An 18,704-nucleotide genomic window follows, 5' to 3' on the forward strand; every position below is an offset into this window, starting at 1 on the left:
CACATACACAAATGTACATGAACACATACACACACACACACACACACACACACACACACACGCACCTTCCTACACATAAAGACCCTTGGAGACTGGGTCAGATAGTTCTTGGCCACATGCCATTGTCATGCATTGAGCAAAATGCTAGAGAATGCATTTGACATATCCTAATGGAAAGTGAAGAAACAATAGTGCCCAAAGTGTCAGTTCAATCCCAGAATACAAACAGTTTTATCACAAGGGATCACTTCCATGGTGGATTTAAATTTTAACTTCTGGGCCTGCTGCTTGAACTATTACTTTGGAAATCTCTGGGGAGAGACAGGTCTTGGAAATACAGTCTGAAATCTGTACAGTAATAAGGCAAAAATGATCTCAGATTGAGCTTAAGTAATAAGAAAGTGAGGAGAAATAATATCCCTTTGTATCTGAGTAGCACTTCAGTTTTTAATGTACAACATGTAGTATGTGTTGTGATCACACAGAAGTGCAAGACGCCAGGGGGCTGCTTCCTGCCATGTAGCTCTTCTCAGACTCACTCCTTGGGTGAGCATCTCGCATCCTCTGGATTTGAGTTTCTTCATCTGTGAAATGACAGTTAGACTAGTTGTCCACAAAACTTTGTCGTCCTGGGATTTGGAATTATTAAAAGGGCAATAACTGTTACTCGTTACCCTTCTCACATCTGCTTTTCCTTATCCTATCTGCGTCAGGGCTTAGGGGAGTTCTGTGTCCTTCCAACTTAGGTCGTACTTCCTGAAGAGGCATTATTCGTCCCATCCCTTCTGGTACCTGAGCTGGCAGAAACTCAGCAAGCTTTCCTGGGAAAGTACTTGGCTTGGAAATGTCTTAGTTATTGGTGTTCATGTGCTAGTTCACTTCAAGCTGGATGGAAGTCTAGGGCCACTCAAATTCCAGGAGTCTAGAATTTCATGAAAGGTCACCCTTTAAGGAGATGGATTTAGAGACACCCCTAAGCAGATTAATTAAACCCTTTGAGTGCAATGGTTTTAGCAAACACTCTGGATCCTCCAGTTAGATCTGCACTTCTACTTTAAGGATCTCTGCCCACAGGATGGAGCAAGTTTGTTTGCTTTTCCTGCTTAACTGGTCTGGCCTCAATTATTTTCTAGAATTTGAAATTTTGGGGTTTCTGAGTATTTGGACTCATAATCAACCTTGTTCTTTTAATGTACATTTTAGAAGACAAATCTGACCTTGAAAACAGTGTGATGCAGAAGAAAATAAAAATCCCCAAACTTTCTCTCAGTCACCTAGAAGAAGATGGGGAAATTAAAGATTATGGGGAAGAAGATTTACAGCTTAGACACATCAAGGTAACAAAATATTCACTTTTCTTAGAAATATGCAGGGCAGTTTTCATATTTCCCATAGATAAAGAATTTTAGGCTGGTCTCCTTCCCCTTGTAAATGTATCCCGGTGTCACAAGGCATGACTTTTTCAGGGTAGAAGCTTGGGATGGTGAATGTGTATTTGCCTTGTTGGCCTACTTTCCAGGGAGCCCTGATTCATGCTGTGCCACTAAGCACAGTCCCGTCTGGACAGTCTGTGCAGGATCATCGCTGCTGGAAGTTTGGAACAATGTGTTTGTCCCCGGCCCACAGCTCTGGAGAGGTCACTGAGTTCCAGTGAAGCAGCTGTTGGTCTTGAACAGCAATTTAAAGCCAGTCACTATTAGATTGCTCCAGCAACCAAGGCTAGACTCACTGGAGAAAGCAGCTGTTAGTGAGGTTCACAGGGCGCATTTGTGGGTCTCGGAGTTGAGCACAAGCCTTGCATGATGGTGCATTCCTTGCTGTGTGCCCCCATTGGTCTCCTCTAGCCTTTACTTTGAAAACCTAATGCTAGAGATTTTATCCAGAAAGCTAGTTGTTTCATTTCATTTCATTTTGTTTTGTTTTGTTTTGATGCAGTTCATATCCCAGAGGAAGGGAAAGAGAAGAGAAGGGAAAAAGGTGACTTCTGATTTCACTGCAGTCTAATTTGGGACACAACACATTCCCAAAGCATAGTTTAAAAGATGCAGTTGAATTCAATCCATGACATTCATTAGTGTCCTGCTATTGGCTGGGCCCAGTGCTGGTTCAGGATCATGGAGATTAACCAGACAGACTCTGTCCGTGTGGTCAGGGTCTCACAATAGTGATGCAGACCAATGTGTGAAGTGTTCAGTATGATTTTAGATGGTTAATTCATCTGTTCCAGGAGCCCTTTATACCAGCAGGTAGAAGGACATAGGATTCTACCATGTTGCTCAATCTCAGAGTTATGGTTTGTTTTCCTTTAATCTCCTAAAAGCAAGTAAAAAATTAAGGCAGGCCTGACCTGACTTATGGCATAGTCCAGTTGTCCAGAATCTTCTGTCCTTCATTATGTGCACCTCCCACTAATGTCCTCAGCCAGAGAACTGTTCACCCTCCAGCCCAGGGGAAGAGATTGAAGTTGTTCCTGTAACTCTGTCATCCTCGGCACAAGCTTTCTCCACTGTAGCTGGGATTTGCTCAGGCAGCTGAGTGTGCATCCCCTGAGGTGCCATGGGTGGTTCTTTTCTAAAGGAACTTGTCTTCTCTACTTCCACTGTCTGGCTGAAGGAGGAACTGGCAGATATGGGGGAAGAAGGTCCTGATGTGTAACTCACGAACTTAAGTGTGGTCCTTCCCCTGTCTGGATGGAATCCATTTTACCACCTATAAAGAGGAAGAAACTGAGAATTGAAAGTATCTCCCAGTGCTAGCGTCTTTTGACATTTCCAATTGAGTAAATGTGCATGAGGCTTCTGCCAAGTGTCAGTTTTGAGTGAGTAGACAGTGGCTACAGAAAGAAAGTTGGAAATATTTATTGCCTTAGGTTAGAGCAAATTAGAGATATTAGCATCTTTACTAACGAAAGCATTCTTGAAAAAATTTACTTGATAAAATTCCCTTATTAAAAAAATGTGTTTGTGGTTGAGACAATCTGAGAGTGACTTGCTGGGGTGCTTTGCGGGGCCTGCCTTCACCCTGATTCTCTGTGAATACATACTGGGCATCTTCCTTCCACCCCATGAAGGAACACTTGCCCAGGCATCATGTGAGGCAGGGGCAGAGGAATATGGAAGGGTAGTCATAGTAAATGTACCCACATGGCAAAATGGTAGCACAGGAAACCTAGTTCTGCCACCAGCTTATAGGACCTGGACAAGCCTATTCCTCACTTTGAACCTCTGTCTCCCCATTTGTAAAATAAAGGGCTTTGACTGTTTACCACAGGTTTCTCCAAGTACTGATGTTCTGTGGTTCTGTGATTCTAGGATTGTCTGGGGAAATATTGAGCCGCAGTCCAAGAAAGTCCCAGCTGCCCTTGCCTGAACTGATTCTCGTTGTCCTACACAGAGACCTGAGGGGCGGAAGCCGAGTGAAGTGGCACACAAGAGCATTGAGGCAGTGGTGGCTCGGCTGGAGAAACAGAACGGCCTGAGTGTGGGCCACAGCACCTGCCCAGAAGAGGTCTTCGTGGAGGCCTCACCGAGCATGGAGGACATGGACAGTCTGGAGGATGCTGCTGTGCCCAGGGCTCTGTATGAGGAACTGCTGCGCAACTACCAACAGCAACAGGAGGAGATGCGTCACCTCCAGCAGGAGCTGGAGCGGACTCGGAGGCAGCTGGTGCAGCAGGCTAAGAAGCTGAAAGAGTACGGGGCCCTCGTGTCTGAAATGAAGGAGCTTCGCGACCTCAACCGGAGGCTCCAGGATGTGCTGCTCCTGCGACTTGGCAGTGGTGAGTGCCCAGTCGGTCTCATGCCACTCCACCTAGGGGACATGTGGCACAGCTCCTCCTACAGGAAAACAAGGCCCAAATGAGGGGGAGGAGCTAAGGAAGGGCCAAGGTGTGATTTAGCACTTACCCCAAGAGGAGGCCACTCCCCCCTCAGTGGATCGAGCAGGAGCCCATGGGTGCAGCACTGGGCGCACTGTGGTGGGAACCCTGGGGAAAGTGGTCAGAGAGCAGAGCCTGACAAACTATTTGGTTCTGCTCATTTGTGTACTTGTTCAGCAAGCAGTAGTATCAGGGATTGCAGGTTCCTTCTCCAAAGAGTCTCAGGATAGTAAAGAGAACTAGGCATAGCCCTAAAAACATACATTACTGCAAGTCAGAAAGTGATAGATGCCACAGGCAGGTTGCTCCTAAAATGATCTGAGAATGGAGCATGGAGAGGGTATTTGTAACTGAGTCCATGAGGTAGCCTTCAGGAAGGACCTGGCCCTTCAACTGGGACATGAACACAGCACACAAGGAGGCCAAGGGTGCTCGTAAGTGTGGGAAAACACCTAGAGCTTAATAAGGATTCTGCAGTGTGCTCAGAGGGCAGATGCTAGAGGACCTTGAAACCATACCAGCCAGGGCAGACTGGATTTGTTGGGTAGAAATGACAGCCATTAAATGTGTTGAACAGGGAGGCACATGATTCGGGAGGTTTATGATAAAGTCATATAAACCTCCTTTGGGAGGCTCATATTCACACCTGATTTTAAGTCACTGGGTTCCTAGGTGTTCTTATTTAAAGGTGTGGCAGAAAACCTGGAAGGCAGCAGTCTTGACTTCAGGAATGAATGAATGCTCACTGGTGAGGAAAAGACTGAAAAATTCAGCACATCTGAGTTCAAAACTGTGAGAGACAGAAAAAGTACAGAGAGCTCACCATGACACAGTCTGGTAGCCTCAGTGGCCTCCCAGGACAATAATTAACCCTGAGGTAGGGTGCTTTGTTTGAATATGGGAGTAATCTAATCTAGAAACAGAGGTTCTGTCCTCAAAGTTTAAATCAAATGCTTCACTAAAGAAGGAAATTTTCTATTTTCTGTGTAGCATATGTATGCACAAATCTCCAGCTCTCTTTGATTTTAGATGTATTTGATTTCACCTGACTTATGTGTAAAGTTCTCAAGGAGAAAAGATCCCCAAGATCAAAAGATGGAGGAGTCAGTCCACAGGCCTTCTTCATGTCCTTGTCAAGAAAAACACGTTAGGGTGGGACTTTCCAGACTCGCTCTGGGAGGTGGACAAGGTTCCGCCCCTTTTGTACCACTTGATTCACTGGCTGCTAATTTTCTCACTCCCAAAATCTGTGTTTGTCTTGGCCATTGTCCCAAAGCATAGCCTGTGGAAGTTCACAGTGACACTGAAAGTCACATGTGGTTTTCAGCTTCAAAAGTACTTAAAGTTCACTATTAAAATAAAATTTCAAAGAGAAAAACCATAAACATAAGTCTTTGTTAAAGTTGTGTTGGTCTGTGAGTTGGGGTGGAATATGGGGAAATAACTGAATTTTTCAGAGAGGAAAAATGTTTCCTGATCTTCAAGTGAGTAATTTGTACTTTCATTGTGCTGTGTATGCTATGCCTTTTGTAAACCTCTTGGGAGGAGGAGGGGGAAATCACTAAAAAAACAAAACTTCTCCACACCATTATGTCAACTCTCTAGGACTACCTGTTTTACATAGTTTTGAACTGAGTTTAAACTCCAAAACCACTCCTGAACCCCAGCAATAAGACCCTGCATTTTACTTCGGTACTGACTCCTTTTCCTCCTAAAACTCCTAGAAAAAAACCCTGACTGTTGCCTCGGTGCCTCACCATTCCAGGCCTGAGTGTCATCACGAGGGCCAAGGGCTAGTTCTGCTCTCCTCTGCAGCACTGTTGTCACTGCAGTGGAACAGACTCGGGCTGCGAGTCTGCCCAGGACTCCCACCTGTGCGCCCTGTGTTCTCTGTATCGTGGGCGCCCTGGAAATCACCCTCTCTGGCCTGATCCAGGAAAGCTTCAAGTCTATTGATTAACACATGATGATTCAAGAGGAGCCATGTGCCACATTCTAAGAGCAATCCACAAGGGTCTTGTACTAAGAGCATGGCTTCTCTGTAAGAGGAGCTGGTGTATTTTCTATGGAAAGCGTATAGTTGTTGGAACCAAGCAGGCCAGCATTCAGCTCTCCACTTCAGCACCTCACAGCTCTGTGACTTTAGGAAACTTTCTTTCCTTCCTTTCTGATTTCCCTTCCTCCTCTTTTTTTTTCTTCCTTGTGTGCTGTGTTCATGTCCCAGTTATTGTCTTCCTGCTATATGCAAAATGTGTGCGTACATGGTGAGTGAGAGTTATGTGTGTTCTGCACACGGCCCTTGCTCTCTGCCCTGGAGGACCTCGGAGTTTGATGAGACACTCTATGACAGCACAGTGCAGAATTGCTATCTCAGGGACACAGCATAGAGGGGAGGGGGATAGCACAAGAAGGATCACTGCCAGATTCCAAGCATTCAGAGAAGGACTTCCTGAATTGTTTGAAAGAAAGAAAAATACTTCTACATTCGAGGTCAGAGGATGAGTTTTTGCTCTCCAGGCAGGAGTAGGTGTGTAGGAAGAGTGAGGAGCAATCTAGGTAAGGGGTTTGAACTGATGAGCCTCAGTGTTCTCATGTATAAAATGGGACTGATATCTCGTTTATAGCCTTGTGGCCCGCAGCATGGTGCCAACTACTCAGTTGATGTTCAGTGACGCTAACTCCTTTTTCAAATCATGAAATGGACATACTAAAAGAGGGTCTGCTTTTTGCAGAACTCTGGCTTCCCCAAACAGAAATTGACTGTGTGACTTGGAGCAATTTACCTGACTTCTCTGCCTCTCAAGATCTCTCTGATTTATGCCCAAGACTGAGTTGAGGGTGGGAAATATAGAGGCGAATGAGAAGGACACAGTTCCTTTTGTGTTTAATCATTCACAAGCTAGTGGCTTAGAGTAACTTTTTAAAACTAGAGAGGTAGGGGGCAGGTGGCAGGCTCAGAGAATTCCTAGGGGATGAGGGAAAGCAGAACGGTAGAGACCCCACTGGGAAGGTGAGGTTCATGTGTGAGAACAGAGTAAACTTTTAGAGTCTGTTTTCTCACTTCTCTGTTCTTAGCAGACAAAGACCAAGGCTCAAGTATCTTCCTCAGTTTTGTTTGTTTTTTTAATGTGTGTATGGTTGTTGTTGTTGTTGTTGTTGTTGTTGTTGTTGTTGTTGTTGAGCCAAGGTTTCACTATGTAGGTCAAGCTGATCTTGAGCTCACTATATAGCCCAGGCTGGCCTCAAACTCTGGGCAATCCTGCTTCAGCCTCACAAGTGTTAGGATGCAGGCGTGTGTCACTGCACCTAGATCCTCCTCAGTTTGTAACAGTCTAAGTACCACTTGGATCGTGTAACTCAGGTGTAAGTCAGCTAACAACAATTCAAGTCAGAGTCTGAAGAGCTCTGTGAGGATGCTAAAGAGTTTAAGACACAGCTCTTAGGGCTGGCCAGATAGCTCAGTGGATAAAGCACCTGCAAGCAGGCTCAGGGGCCAGGGGTTTGATCTCCAGGCCTGCTATGCTGGCCCTGCCCCTAGGGCATGCTGAGATGGCAATTGAGACTGGGAGTGGCGGCATGTGCCTGTAATCCCAGCTCTTGGAGGCTATAAACAGACAGATCACTATGAGTCCGATCTAGCAGTGAGACCCTGAAAACTCTGTAGACCCTTCCCTAAATCAAAAATGGTAATAATAAAAAAAGACACAGCCCTTGACTTCAGAAAACACACAGGTCTAACGGGATCAGGCACCCACACCCGCACACCCATGACACCAGGCAGAAAATCATCACTGAAATTGCAGGAAGGAGGCAAATTAAATGTTATATGAACTTTAGTAATGAATGATGAATTCTGGCTAGAAGAGGCATAGGTATTAAGAATAACAGTAATTTACATGTATTTGGCACCTTACAGGTTTCAAAGCACCTCGGCATTTTTATCTATTGCAAGGCTAGTTACGAATTATCTGCATTTGAGAGAAAAAGGTGTGAAGAGAAAATGCCCCTGTTGGTTAGATCATAAGCAGGTAGAAATTTCTGAAGAAGGAAAAAACCACTGTGGCCTGCATATCTGCCTTGGCTCTTCAGAGCTGGATTACTAATGCTTCTGTAACCCTGTGCCTTTATGCTTTGTGTTCTGTCCAAGCTCTGTTAAAATACCAGCTTTGATCTTTAGAATCCTTTGTGGTCAGCACTGACTTCTTTACGCTGACATCCCTGAGGGTGCCTTAGAAAGGCAACCAATACCAGCCAAACGCTTCCTGCTGGGTTTCCCCTGTATTGGAGGCAACACAGTCTTTGGCAACAGATGCTACTTGGACCTGAATCGGAATGCTGCTAGTTTATTACCTGTGTCATGTCAAACAAGTAATTTAACTCTTCTTAGTCTGTTTTCTTCTCTGTAAAATGGGTATCTTAAAGCCCATTCCATGCAGGAGGGGAAAGTGATTAAGAGTCTACGTGCACTCTGAAATAATACAAAATAATAATATTAGGGTTTTGGACTCGGGCTCTTCTGTGACCTAATTATGCTACCTTGGACAACTTAATATCCTGACCTTTCATTTCATCAACTGTAAAACAGAACCAACAACAATAGCAAGCATGGTGGCTTTGGGAAAGATTAAGTGAGCAGATGAAGTGATGATGTTTGCCTGGAGGTGGGCACATTGTAGTAGCTCAGTAAGCCTCTGGTGAATGTGCGGAGTCATTTGAGCATGTGCGTGAGGTAATGTGTGGGCAGCACTGGGCACATCTCAGGTGCTTGCTGCTCCACAGCAGAGTGCAGATGTGGCTGTCTCCCATATCCTGATCTTTGATCAACTCTTAATGTCTTCTCCAAATTTTCCCTTCCACTTGTAAGTCCTAAGGCTCATAGTAGACTAGTCAGTTTTCCAGGTATGTCTGGTCCGCAGTTCATAGGGCTCTCCACATTTCCTTCCTTAATTTTCCTGGGCAGAATTCCATCTCCAGTTCTGAACTGCCCTTGGACACCATCAATTTTTTCACACATCACCAGTTATGGCTCAGTTTCCTTTCTGTTGGCTCTCATGGTGCCTGTTTATTTCAGGACTGTCTATCCATTTATTTCAGCCTGGAATTCATTCTCTCTCTCTCTCTCTCTCTCTCTCTCTCTCTCTCTCTCTCTCTCTTGCGATGTAGTTCAGCCAGGCCTTGAACTCACTGTATAACCCAAAGTGAGCTAAACTTAAAAAGCAATCCTCCTGCCTCAGCCTCCCAAGTGTTGGAATTACAGGTGTGTACCACCATGCCTGACCCGAAATTCCTTCTTACCAGTGAATACAAACCCTAAAAGGTTGGGCTTTGGGAGAAGGCTAAACAAGACAGGCTGGAGCCTTTTAGTCCAGTTGGGTTTTCATCTCCAACTAGAGCCAAAGCCCACTACCTCAGAGTTGTAGGGCAGTACCCACCTCTGTGCCATGTAGCCCTCCAACTGGGTGGCTGGAAGAGATCTAGCAGCAAAGGCTGGGATAGTTTATTTGAATAATACTGATCACCAACCATCTTGAAGAACATTCTTACACTTGACTGCATCAGAATTAGCCACAGATCATTCCAGATTATTTTAAAAGTTAGTTTCAAAATGGCTCAGTGACCTAAGGTGTTCCTTCACCTTTTTCCTGGGTGTCCATTTTTCTGGCAGCAGTGGGGCCAAGGCTGAGGGACATGTCTAAGCTGTACCTTTGTGTGCTATTCAGAGCACAAGGACACCCAGAGGGATTCGCTGATCTTTTCCCTGTAGCTGTATAGAGTGGCTCTTCCCCATTAGAATGGGGCTTTTCCTTCTGTGACAGACTTATTTTCTGCTGGGAAAGGGTTCTTTAGAGGTAACAGTTATCTTCTCTGAGCACCTGCCTTAAATGAGACACTGAGAGTCTCTCCTACATGAGACCATATTTTTACTAAATAGGATCATCAGATTAGAAAACAGGCTCAGAGATTAGGTGACTTGACTGAGGCCACATAGCCCAAGATTTCAGGTTTCAGGTCAAGGCTTCTCTTGTTTTTGCATGTGTCCAGCAGGTGTGTATCTGCCACTCAGGCTTTGTTCTGCAGCATTGTCCCATCCTCTGCCTGTCTGCAAGGTTAAACCTCATTCAAATATTGTAGTAGCTCTCAGACAGTAGACAGATGTTGAGCTGTTGGATAGATGGTTCCTGCTTAATTTAAAGGCCACCTTTTTTTTTTTTTTTTTTTTTTTTTTTTTTTTTTTTGTCATTCTGCTTTAACAGGCTATGTAGCCTCAAAATGCCAACCAGAAAAATTCCTAGAATTTTCATAGAGTTTTTCTCTTGATAGAGAAGTCTATCCAATATTTCTCTCCCATTTTCTACTTGGAAAAATAAAGCTCAGAAGAGAGAAACTCTGTGTGGAATCTAAGTGTTGGGGCCTTCATCATCCTGAAGCAGTGGAAAGCTGATGTTCGGCTGACACAGATGAAGTCAGTTTAGCCACCAGGCTTCAACAGGCCAAGAGCCTGGCCCCATCCTGGTCCCCTGAATTTGTGAGGCCCAGAGCTCACCTAGCACAGCCTCCTGCCCAGGACAGCCTCCCTGTCAGGAGATAACCTGGCATCCTATAGCTTCTTCTAGGGACGGGAAGCTCTTTCCCTGCGTTCTAATACAACTGTCCCATTACTGGCCATAAGGAAATGTTTTATGGAGAAAATATTTATTGGTTCTTTCCCACTTCTGAGTTCTGTGCTGAGCACAGGGAAAAGAAAAAGTTGAGACTCTGTCACTCTCTTACAAGGTTGCTGTCTTACCAGCACACACTGGTGTGCAGAGCGAGCCTTTCTGCTCTGGGCCTCTTTGTGGGGAGAGGATCTAGAAGAGGACCTCATGACTGAGGTGGTGGAAGGGGCTGCAGAAAGCCCCAAATTAAAACATGTAGTGGGATTTTTATAAGCAAATGGGAAGTCAATCTCAGGCAACTGGGGAGCCTGAACAAAGGTTTGGAGCTCTAAACTCTAAGATAAGCAGACTCATCAGGGTACCAAACATAGGGAACCAAATGCACAGTCTGATTGAACTGGCCAGGGAAAAGGTGGGTAGGAAGAGAAGGTGAGGCTACTGAGGCAGGCAGGGACAGCACTGGGCCCTGCTGCAGGGGTCTCATTGGTTTCCACTCCTTTGCGCTAGGCAAATCCATCAACAGCCATTTAGCAGAGGTCCCTACTCTGGAGGGGTTCAAGGCCTGAAGGAAGCAGCAGCCTAGGACAGGGTGGTGGATTGATTTGGTGGAAAGATATCAGTCACGTGGCCGAACTCTGCCTCTCCTGAACACTCACCTCGGGTGCTCGCTGTGGCCCACACCAGCCCCTTAGGAACTCAAACACACCGCTATTCCCACTAAAATCCTTTAGTCCCCAACCCAACCAGTTCTACTACAGGACCAAAGGCTGTTTCAAATGGTACATGCATTAAGCACAAATGCAGGGCCTTCTGTGTTTCTTTCCACTGCTTCTCACAGGTGCAGCACTTTCACCTCTGTTTGGATGCTATTGGACAGACAGTTGGGCAGGAGGGGGTAAAAGAAGCAGAGCAAGCCCAGCTCTCTTTGGCCAGCAGCTGGCAAAGGACTGGCTTCAAGCTCTTAGAAATGATATGAATCCCAATAACATCAGCCCACATGTTGCCCTTTGCCGGTGTGCAGTTTCCAGAGACCTTCTTGGAAGGTCAGGGAGGCTGGAGGCAATGCTGCTGAGCAGTCAGCATTAGGTGGGAACCTGTGAGATCACTGGAGAGTTCTGTGAGCTGACGGGGCAGAGTGCTTGAAAGAGCAGGGCTGTGGAGTCTGACACTCACCCCCGTGTAACTTCTGGCAGATCACCTCAGTGAGCGTCTATGAAGACAGAAGATTGATTCTGCAGGACTGCTATGGGGATTACCTTCTCACTCAGTACTTGTTCAGCAGCCACTTGATATATGCCAGGGTACGGTATGAGGTGCCAGGAAGTAGCCTCGAACATGACTGTGACTGTCCTGTCCTCATCCCCTTGGTATTTGCATTCTAGTCATGAATGTTGAACAAATGATCATGACAGTGGGGTGAGAAATGCTACGAAGAAGAGACACTTCCATTTTAAGGTACTTAACAAAGAAGACCTCACTAAGTTTGTCACTTGTCCTGCTCAAATGTGTCATGTAAATTGGACATCTATGCTTCCTTAAAGTAGGGGAGGTCTTTGATTCCCCAAACTGGAGACATAGGCTTACTTCTATGAGCTTTTTCTTGTGGGGATATACCTCTTCCCTTTGGTCCATTTCCACTCTACTATGCTATCTGGTTCTGACTCCCTAACAGGATGGACCCACCCTACGTCTGTATAGTGGCTAGACTTGCTCCCACCTGGGCCTCGTGATACAGTGGCTTCTGATCCTGTCTAGCAAAGCCTGTTCCAACACAAGCCACAAGATACAGGCACTCAGAAAATTCAGAGGGAGGGGAACAAGGACCTGAAGAGCTCTCACTTATCTGGCCACATCCCCACACTCACTGATCAGAGCCTTCCGGGTTCATTTAGCCAGCTGTGATCTCTCCTTCCCCAAATCTGACCAGACTACTTCAAGCTCTGCCAAGGAGCCTGGGTTTCGCTCCACTTGTCTCCACCATATGAAGATTGCTACCCTACCACAGGACCTCACATCAAGACGCTGTTTGCTGCCTGTCCTCCAAGCTCCAGGTCAGAAATATTCTCCTGGACCTTTCTTCCTAGTGTCCTCCAGCCTCCTTTGCTTCTGTTCCAAACTCTCCATCCTAATCCTTGTGAGCTGAGAAAGGTAGCAACAATCTGCTGTCTGTGTCTTTGTGTGGTTCAGCGGTGAGTCACTCAAGGCCCCTGTCCCAAAGCTGGCACTTAGTAGGCACATAACAGAATCTTACTGCAGGAAGGAGGACAGATTTGTCTCTACCCTCATCAGAGTTATGAAGGAGCTGTGTAGCTACAGTGCAGGTGACAATGGCTGAGGCCTTCCAAAGGGCTGATAAGGTCAGCAGAAGCAGATCCACCTGCTCAGTTTGGCACTATTTTCCTCTTTCTAAAGCCCCTCTCTGGCTCTTCCATTGTTATAGTGCTGTTCCTATGTTCCAATTCTTAGAAAAGCAAAAGCATCTTTATTCTACTAAACCTAGAATGCCATAGCGTCACGGTAGGTGTTCTGTGTGTATTTTAAGCATGAAAACTTGATTTAATTTACATTTATGAAAAAAATAGAATTGCACCACTAACAGAAATTCTACCTATTGACTAAAGTATGTAAAAAGGAGGACTCAGCCCTTTCAAAAAAATACCCTAGTATTGTTAACCTTTGTATTTCATGAGAAATCAGAGATGGTATCTAGTTTCTAGACGTTTTTATGTTTCGAAACAGGTGACGTCCTGACCCCCAGAAGTCTCAGAAATAGTAACTTTTTCAAAGGCTTTTCAGAGGGAACTGTATTGGCCTATTTACGATAAAACAAGAGTACAGAATGGAATAATTTCATCTCTTTGTTGTGCCGACTGAGCTCTGTACCCTGTGCATGATCCCTGCCTTCTGGGAGAAGCCACAAGGGCTTAAAGAAGTGAAGAGAAACCGGGTTTGTACCAGGTTTTTCTAGCCCTTAGTCCATTGCTCCTTCATGGAGTGACAGCCACTCCTCATTGTCACATTGTTTCATATGTTAATTATGAACTTCTCCAGAGCCAAGGTCCCTTTTATTTGTCCCTGCATCCCAGCACCTCTCAGAGAGCATAGATCATGGTGTGGTCAGAGAGGTTCATGAATGATTAAAGGAAAAGACAAGCATTACCTTTTATACTCATTTAAATGCTGCCTCTACTCGGCTAAGAGGTTTCTCTCCATAGGAAGGTGTATTTTCCCCAAAATAAACTTCAAGTGTGTGTCAATAGCAAAATGCAAGTGGATCAAGAGGCCTTTCTTTTTATTCCTACTCTTCCCACAAAGGGAAAAAAGTTCCTTTGTTACCTAAAATATCTGTGCCAGATCATACAATGCTGTCTCTCAAACGCAAGTGCTTATTATTGTGGCTAATTTGGTCACACGTGTTTGAAAGAGAACAATGCCTCAGAAATTTTTTAAAAGCAAAACAGCAATCTGAAGCATTTGTTGTAATGAGATGTAAATTGCCAACGCTGGGGAGTGGAACCTACTAAACTTTGCAGTGGAGTGGGGACCCCCCCTTAAATTAAAAGCACCAGAGGCCTTCCCTTCTGTCTTTAAAGAAATCACATTTTATTTGTTTGTTCCTTTCTTTCTGGTTCTGCAGTGCTAAGCACCATGCTTTATTGACTGATGCTTTTCTGTATTCATCTGCCATTCTCTGAGCCTCTGGCCTCTGCCTGCCTCTGTCCTGCCTGGGCACCAGCAGTCTGCTGCATGCATCTCTGAGAAATCCCCACTGGCAGTTAGCACCCTGAGGTCCAGAGAGCTGAAGTGACTGCGTAAGGTTATGTGGCAGGGATCACCCCCAGGTCTGCTGAAAGGTCCCTTTCAAGATGTGCCCCTGGCTGGTTTCTCTAGTGGCTGTCTTCTCTGAGGATGAGGTGTCAGGTGCTTTCTGTGTACCCGGCCCTGAGAACAGGAAGCTGCTGCAGGAAGTGGCCACCAGGTTTTAAGTGGTGTTCTCCTTGCAAGCCAGAGGTCCCAGTAAGATAGCCTTGCTGCTTAACAAGCCCTATCAGTCCCTGAGGAGAGGGAAGGGCGGCTGGCTGTAACTACAAGGACCTGATCTGTGCCAGGCCTATGCTAGGCACCAGGGACAGATGCAGACCCTGCCTCCCAGAGTTCACGGTCTAGCACAAACAAAAGCACACAAGTAGAGAAGGAGTGTTGAAGTGGGCACTGGGGTGCTCATTTACCCAGCACCCATATCATGCCAGACTCTGAAGTAACCATTTTTTGCATGTGGGCAAGCCATTCAATTTTCAGTTCTGCCAAGTTGCTGCTGTTGTCTCTCCATTCAAGTTAGGCAAGAAGGGCACAGAGGTTAAATTATGATTTATGTGGACTTATTACATGAGAGTTGAATTTGAACAAAATGCTGGCCAAACTGTTCTTTGACAGAAAAACACACCAGTCCTGCTGGCCCTAGCCTCACAGTCTGGTTAGAGACAGAAAGAAAACCAAGTGAGAGTGTTTCGTAGGTCTGGTGGAGTGGGGAAGTGTCCGCAGGAGATGAGCTCTGCTACTCAGGAAGACCGCTCCTTGCCTAAACAGTAAGTAGCACACCCAGTATTTAAACTCCAGTAGCTTTGACTGAGTCCCAAGCTACAAGGCAGGGAGAATGATTTACCTCCATCTGAGGAAATTGGGCCGGACCATGGTAAAGGTGGCATTTGAGTCAGACCTTTTGTTACTGGAAAAGCCTTGACAGATGGACAAAGATTGCCCCACGCAAAGCCTATGAGGTGGAAGGGGATAATGCATGTGGGGAGGGTCGGGCAGTCTGCTGTAACTGGAACTTGGAGTTTGTCTTAGACCTGCACCTCTTGTCCCCACTGCAGTGTAGAGGCAGAGGCCCTTGTCTATGGCCGTAGCCATCTGAACTACCCACTCTCCTTACAAGACGCTTCTGGTTTCTTTTTAGTTTGCATTTCTGTTTCTTGGGCTGCAAAAGGTTTATAGACATTTGAGAGAACAGCTTCCCACTTACCCACACCACTGCCTCCAAGCACCCCCACGTAGCAAAAGGGCTTTATTTTCACGTATTGGCCCCAGCCAAAGAGAGCCACCCCACCATCACTGACTCTTCCTTTCCTCTCCATGAGCTGAAGAATTTACTGCAAGTCTGCCACAGGCAGGTACAGCTGCAGGCTTCAAGAAACACAGGGAGTAAAAGCTCTTAAAGAGCATTACAGTCTAGCGCTGAAAACAGGCCTATGGTCACAAACATAGTTTTCTAGAATATTTGCAGTGCAAAGCCCCCCTGTCTGGGAATATGATCTCACCAAACAGAAGCATGACCTGTGTCCTAAAGTCTGACTGGGAGATGGGCAGACTGGTATAGCAACCTTCAAGGCCAAAGTTGAGCACATAAGCCTGGGACAACATAAAATCTGGGGAACCTGAGAGAGGTAGACATGAGGTAGGGAACAAGAGGTGACCTGAGAGATAGAGGAAAAACTGATTCTCTGTGCCTTAGTGAGGCTGTGGTGTGAGACCTTATCCTGAGGGCAGTGGAACAACTAAGCAAGGAAAAGCAAGTCATGTGGAAGATCTCTCTGGCAGCCATTGTAGAGATGGATATGAGAGAGCCTACCGAAGTCAGAACTAGACTGGATCTTTTCTTTTTTCCAACAACCTTCTCTCCTTTAAGGAAAAGAAGACTTTATAGAAAGAATATGATCTTACCAAAGATGACTGAAAGGCAGAGATTGCATGCATCTCCTCCTTTCACCCAGTCCTTTATCCTGTCACCGAACACGAGAACAAGAAGAAACTCAAGAAGCACTCAGCCATGTACTTTAGGGCAAGCTGGTTATGTTTTCCAAAGTATGAAGGAATATCAAATATTTCCTTTAAATTTGTTTGCGTTTTAATAATCTAAACTGAATCAACACACAAAGAGGGGAAGCTTTAGCATCTACTTCTAAAACTTTAAAATTATTCATTAATTGTTGCTATTCTTTTATGCCATTAATAAACATTCAAAGAATACTGACTCAGTGTGAGGTGCTGCGGACAAAGGAAAAAATAAAACTTACCTCCAGCTTTTGCATCGGTCACACACCTTTGGGAGAGACTTTGAGAATAATTATGATGCTCTTGCTCCTTCCCTTTGCCAACATCTGCATCTGCAATTTATTTTCCTGTGGTCATGCAGTGAAAATGTGGTGAACCAAAACCTCACTGCCAAGATGAAGGGAGCTCTTCTATCTGTGCTGTTCTTCTCCCTGGTCATCCTGTATTCAGATTTGCAGAAAATTTGTACTTAAATCTTCATTGCATGCAGACATTTTGCTTTTCAGTATGATACTTTTATCCTGAGAAGCTGTCATCAAGACTTTAGTAACAAACCCACACACTATCCCTGCCACCACCCAAAGTCTAGGATGTGGTCACTGAATGTAAAGTTACAACTAGATCATTGCACAGAGATTCAGTATGTGAACAAATTTGTACTCAGTTCGCTACATATTAGTATGAGAAGTTGGACTCTGACTTCATTGATTACATAAATTATATGCACAGCCATATGCAGCGCCCTGATCCCCATCAACTCTTAAAATGTTTGCATCAGGAGAATTTCCAGCGTGCCAAATTCTGCTGGCTTTTGGAGTTGTTAGACCACAAAAATTAATCAAGTCACTTAGCCTTATTTACCCATTTCCATTCTTTGTCTCTGCCCTTTGGCGGTTAAGATACAATAGGATATTTAAAAAATAGTCCATCATTTCAAAAACACCAATGCAGAAAAAAGAATCCTTGCTAGAAGCCACCATCATTTACACAGTTTCCTCTCACTGTTTAAGCCTAATGTAATTTGTGTTGATTGCATTAAAATAAAAGTCAGAGTAGTTGCTAGATCAGGCAATCAGGGTCTTAATCTGTATTATATTTTGAATTTGTTAGTTGGAATTTTTTCTAGATACTAGGTCCTGGATGCTCAGTGGCGCAATCGGTTAACATGTGGTACTTACAGATGCTAGGTCCTAAGGAGGGAAAAGCCTTTGTTTGTCTCTCCATAGCTTTCCCAACTTCACTTCTGCTACGGCTCTCCCCATTATAGGATATAACTTGGGGCTTTGGACAGTCACACAGTTTCTATTCCACTAATTTCCACCTGTTCTCCTCCAGCACCCTTTGAACTGAATTTTTCCTGTGTAGCAAGTTGCATCTCCTGCCTTTCCCTGTAGAAAAGGACACCCTAGGAGGAGAGAGTTCCTCAGTCATACACTAATTGAGTCTAGTTCATTCTTGTTTATCAGTTTTCCACCTTCTTCCTAGTGACGTTCATGCCTCGTATTATTTTCAAGTCTGGGGTTAAGTGTAGTACAACAGACAAAAGTAAGCTAGCATTTTTTGGTACCATGTGCTGATAGATGCATAGTACAATATTTGCTTTTTATTTTCTTTGGAGTTCTAGACAGATCTCTTTTCTTAACTGCCTAGGTCCTGCCATTGACTTGGAAAAAGTAAAGTCAGAATGTCTCGACCCTGAGCCGGAGTTACGGAGCACTTTCAGTGAGGAAGCAAATACGTCGTCCTATTACCCTGCTCCTGCGCCTGTCATGGACAAGTATATCCTAGACAATGGCAAGGTAGTGTTTTAAGCTCAATATCCATTCCCTGCAAGTGTTTGTTAGTCAGAGGCAAGATGGAGAGTATGATGGGAACTTTCTGGAACCCATCTTGACTGGTTGGCCCCCTGCCTAGTCCTGAGTGACTGTTTATGGAATTTATATTATAACTAGTGTAGGCTTGTTGGGATTTTTCCTTATTTTGTTGCCTATTGGGCCAACGTGCTGCAAAACTAAACAAACATTCTAAAATAGCTTAATAGTGAGAAAGACTTTTAAAAAGAGAGATTCCCTTGATAGTTTGATGAAATTTGACTTAGGTTCCTATAAAATAAAGTGCCTAAAGCTCATGATGTGAACTGGAAATGAAAAAGCAGACTTCAAATTATAATTTAATGTACATGCACGCAACACTGACAAATGCGCTGTGCTGGCTGCCAGGGATGCCAGGTGAATGAGACATCCTCTGTGTCCCTTAGCTGCCTTTGTGCTGTGTATCCAGCAGTGCCTCACCCACAGTCCTAAGGCCACATGAAACCTCTCCCTTGAAAATAAGTCATA

At 44.9% G+C, this 18,704-nt stretch overlaps 2 protein-coding genes across 6 annotated transcripts in view; both read left to right on the plus strand.

The window, feature by feature from the left end:
• Positions 1-18,704, plus strand: part of Agbl4 (ATP/GTP binding protein like 4) — a 1,571,060-nt gene that overhangs the window by 1,334,129 nt on the left and 218,227 nt on the right. The gene's annotated exons all lie outside the window — the stretch shown is intronic.
• Bend5 (BEN domain containing 5) overlaps positions 1-18,704 on the plus strand; it is a 46,485-nt gene that overhangs the window by 13,515 nt on the left and 14,266 nt on the right. For 3 of the 5 annotated variants that reach the window (XM_012516470.1, XM_023724207.1, XM_023724206.1), the window contains 3 exons: positions 1,204-1,337; positions 3,394-3,778; positions 18,016-18,164. In XM_012516470.1, coding sequence (XP_012371924.1) covers positions 1,233-1,337; positions 3,394-3,778; positions 18,016-18,164 — 639 coding nt within the window. In that variant the 5' untranslated portion in view covers positions 1,204-1,232. Of the gene's footprint in view, positions 1-1,203; positions 1,338-3,311; positions 3,779-18,015; positions 18,165-18,704 lie in introns of all 5 variants that reach the window. The other 2 variants (XM_023724208.1, XM_004639149.2) reach the window with 1 other exon arrangement.

The sequence above is a fragment of the Octodon degus genome, unplaced genomic scaffold, assembly GCF_000260255.1.
Source record: "Octodon degus isolate 3935 unplaced genomic scaffold, OctDeg1.0 scaffold00107, whole genome shotgun sequence".
Taxonomy (NCBI): domain Eukaryota; kingdom Metazoa; phylum Chordata; class Mammalia; order Rodentia; family Octodontidae; genus Octodon; species Octodon degus.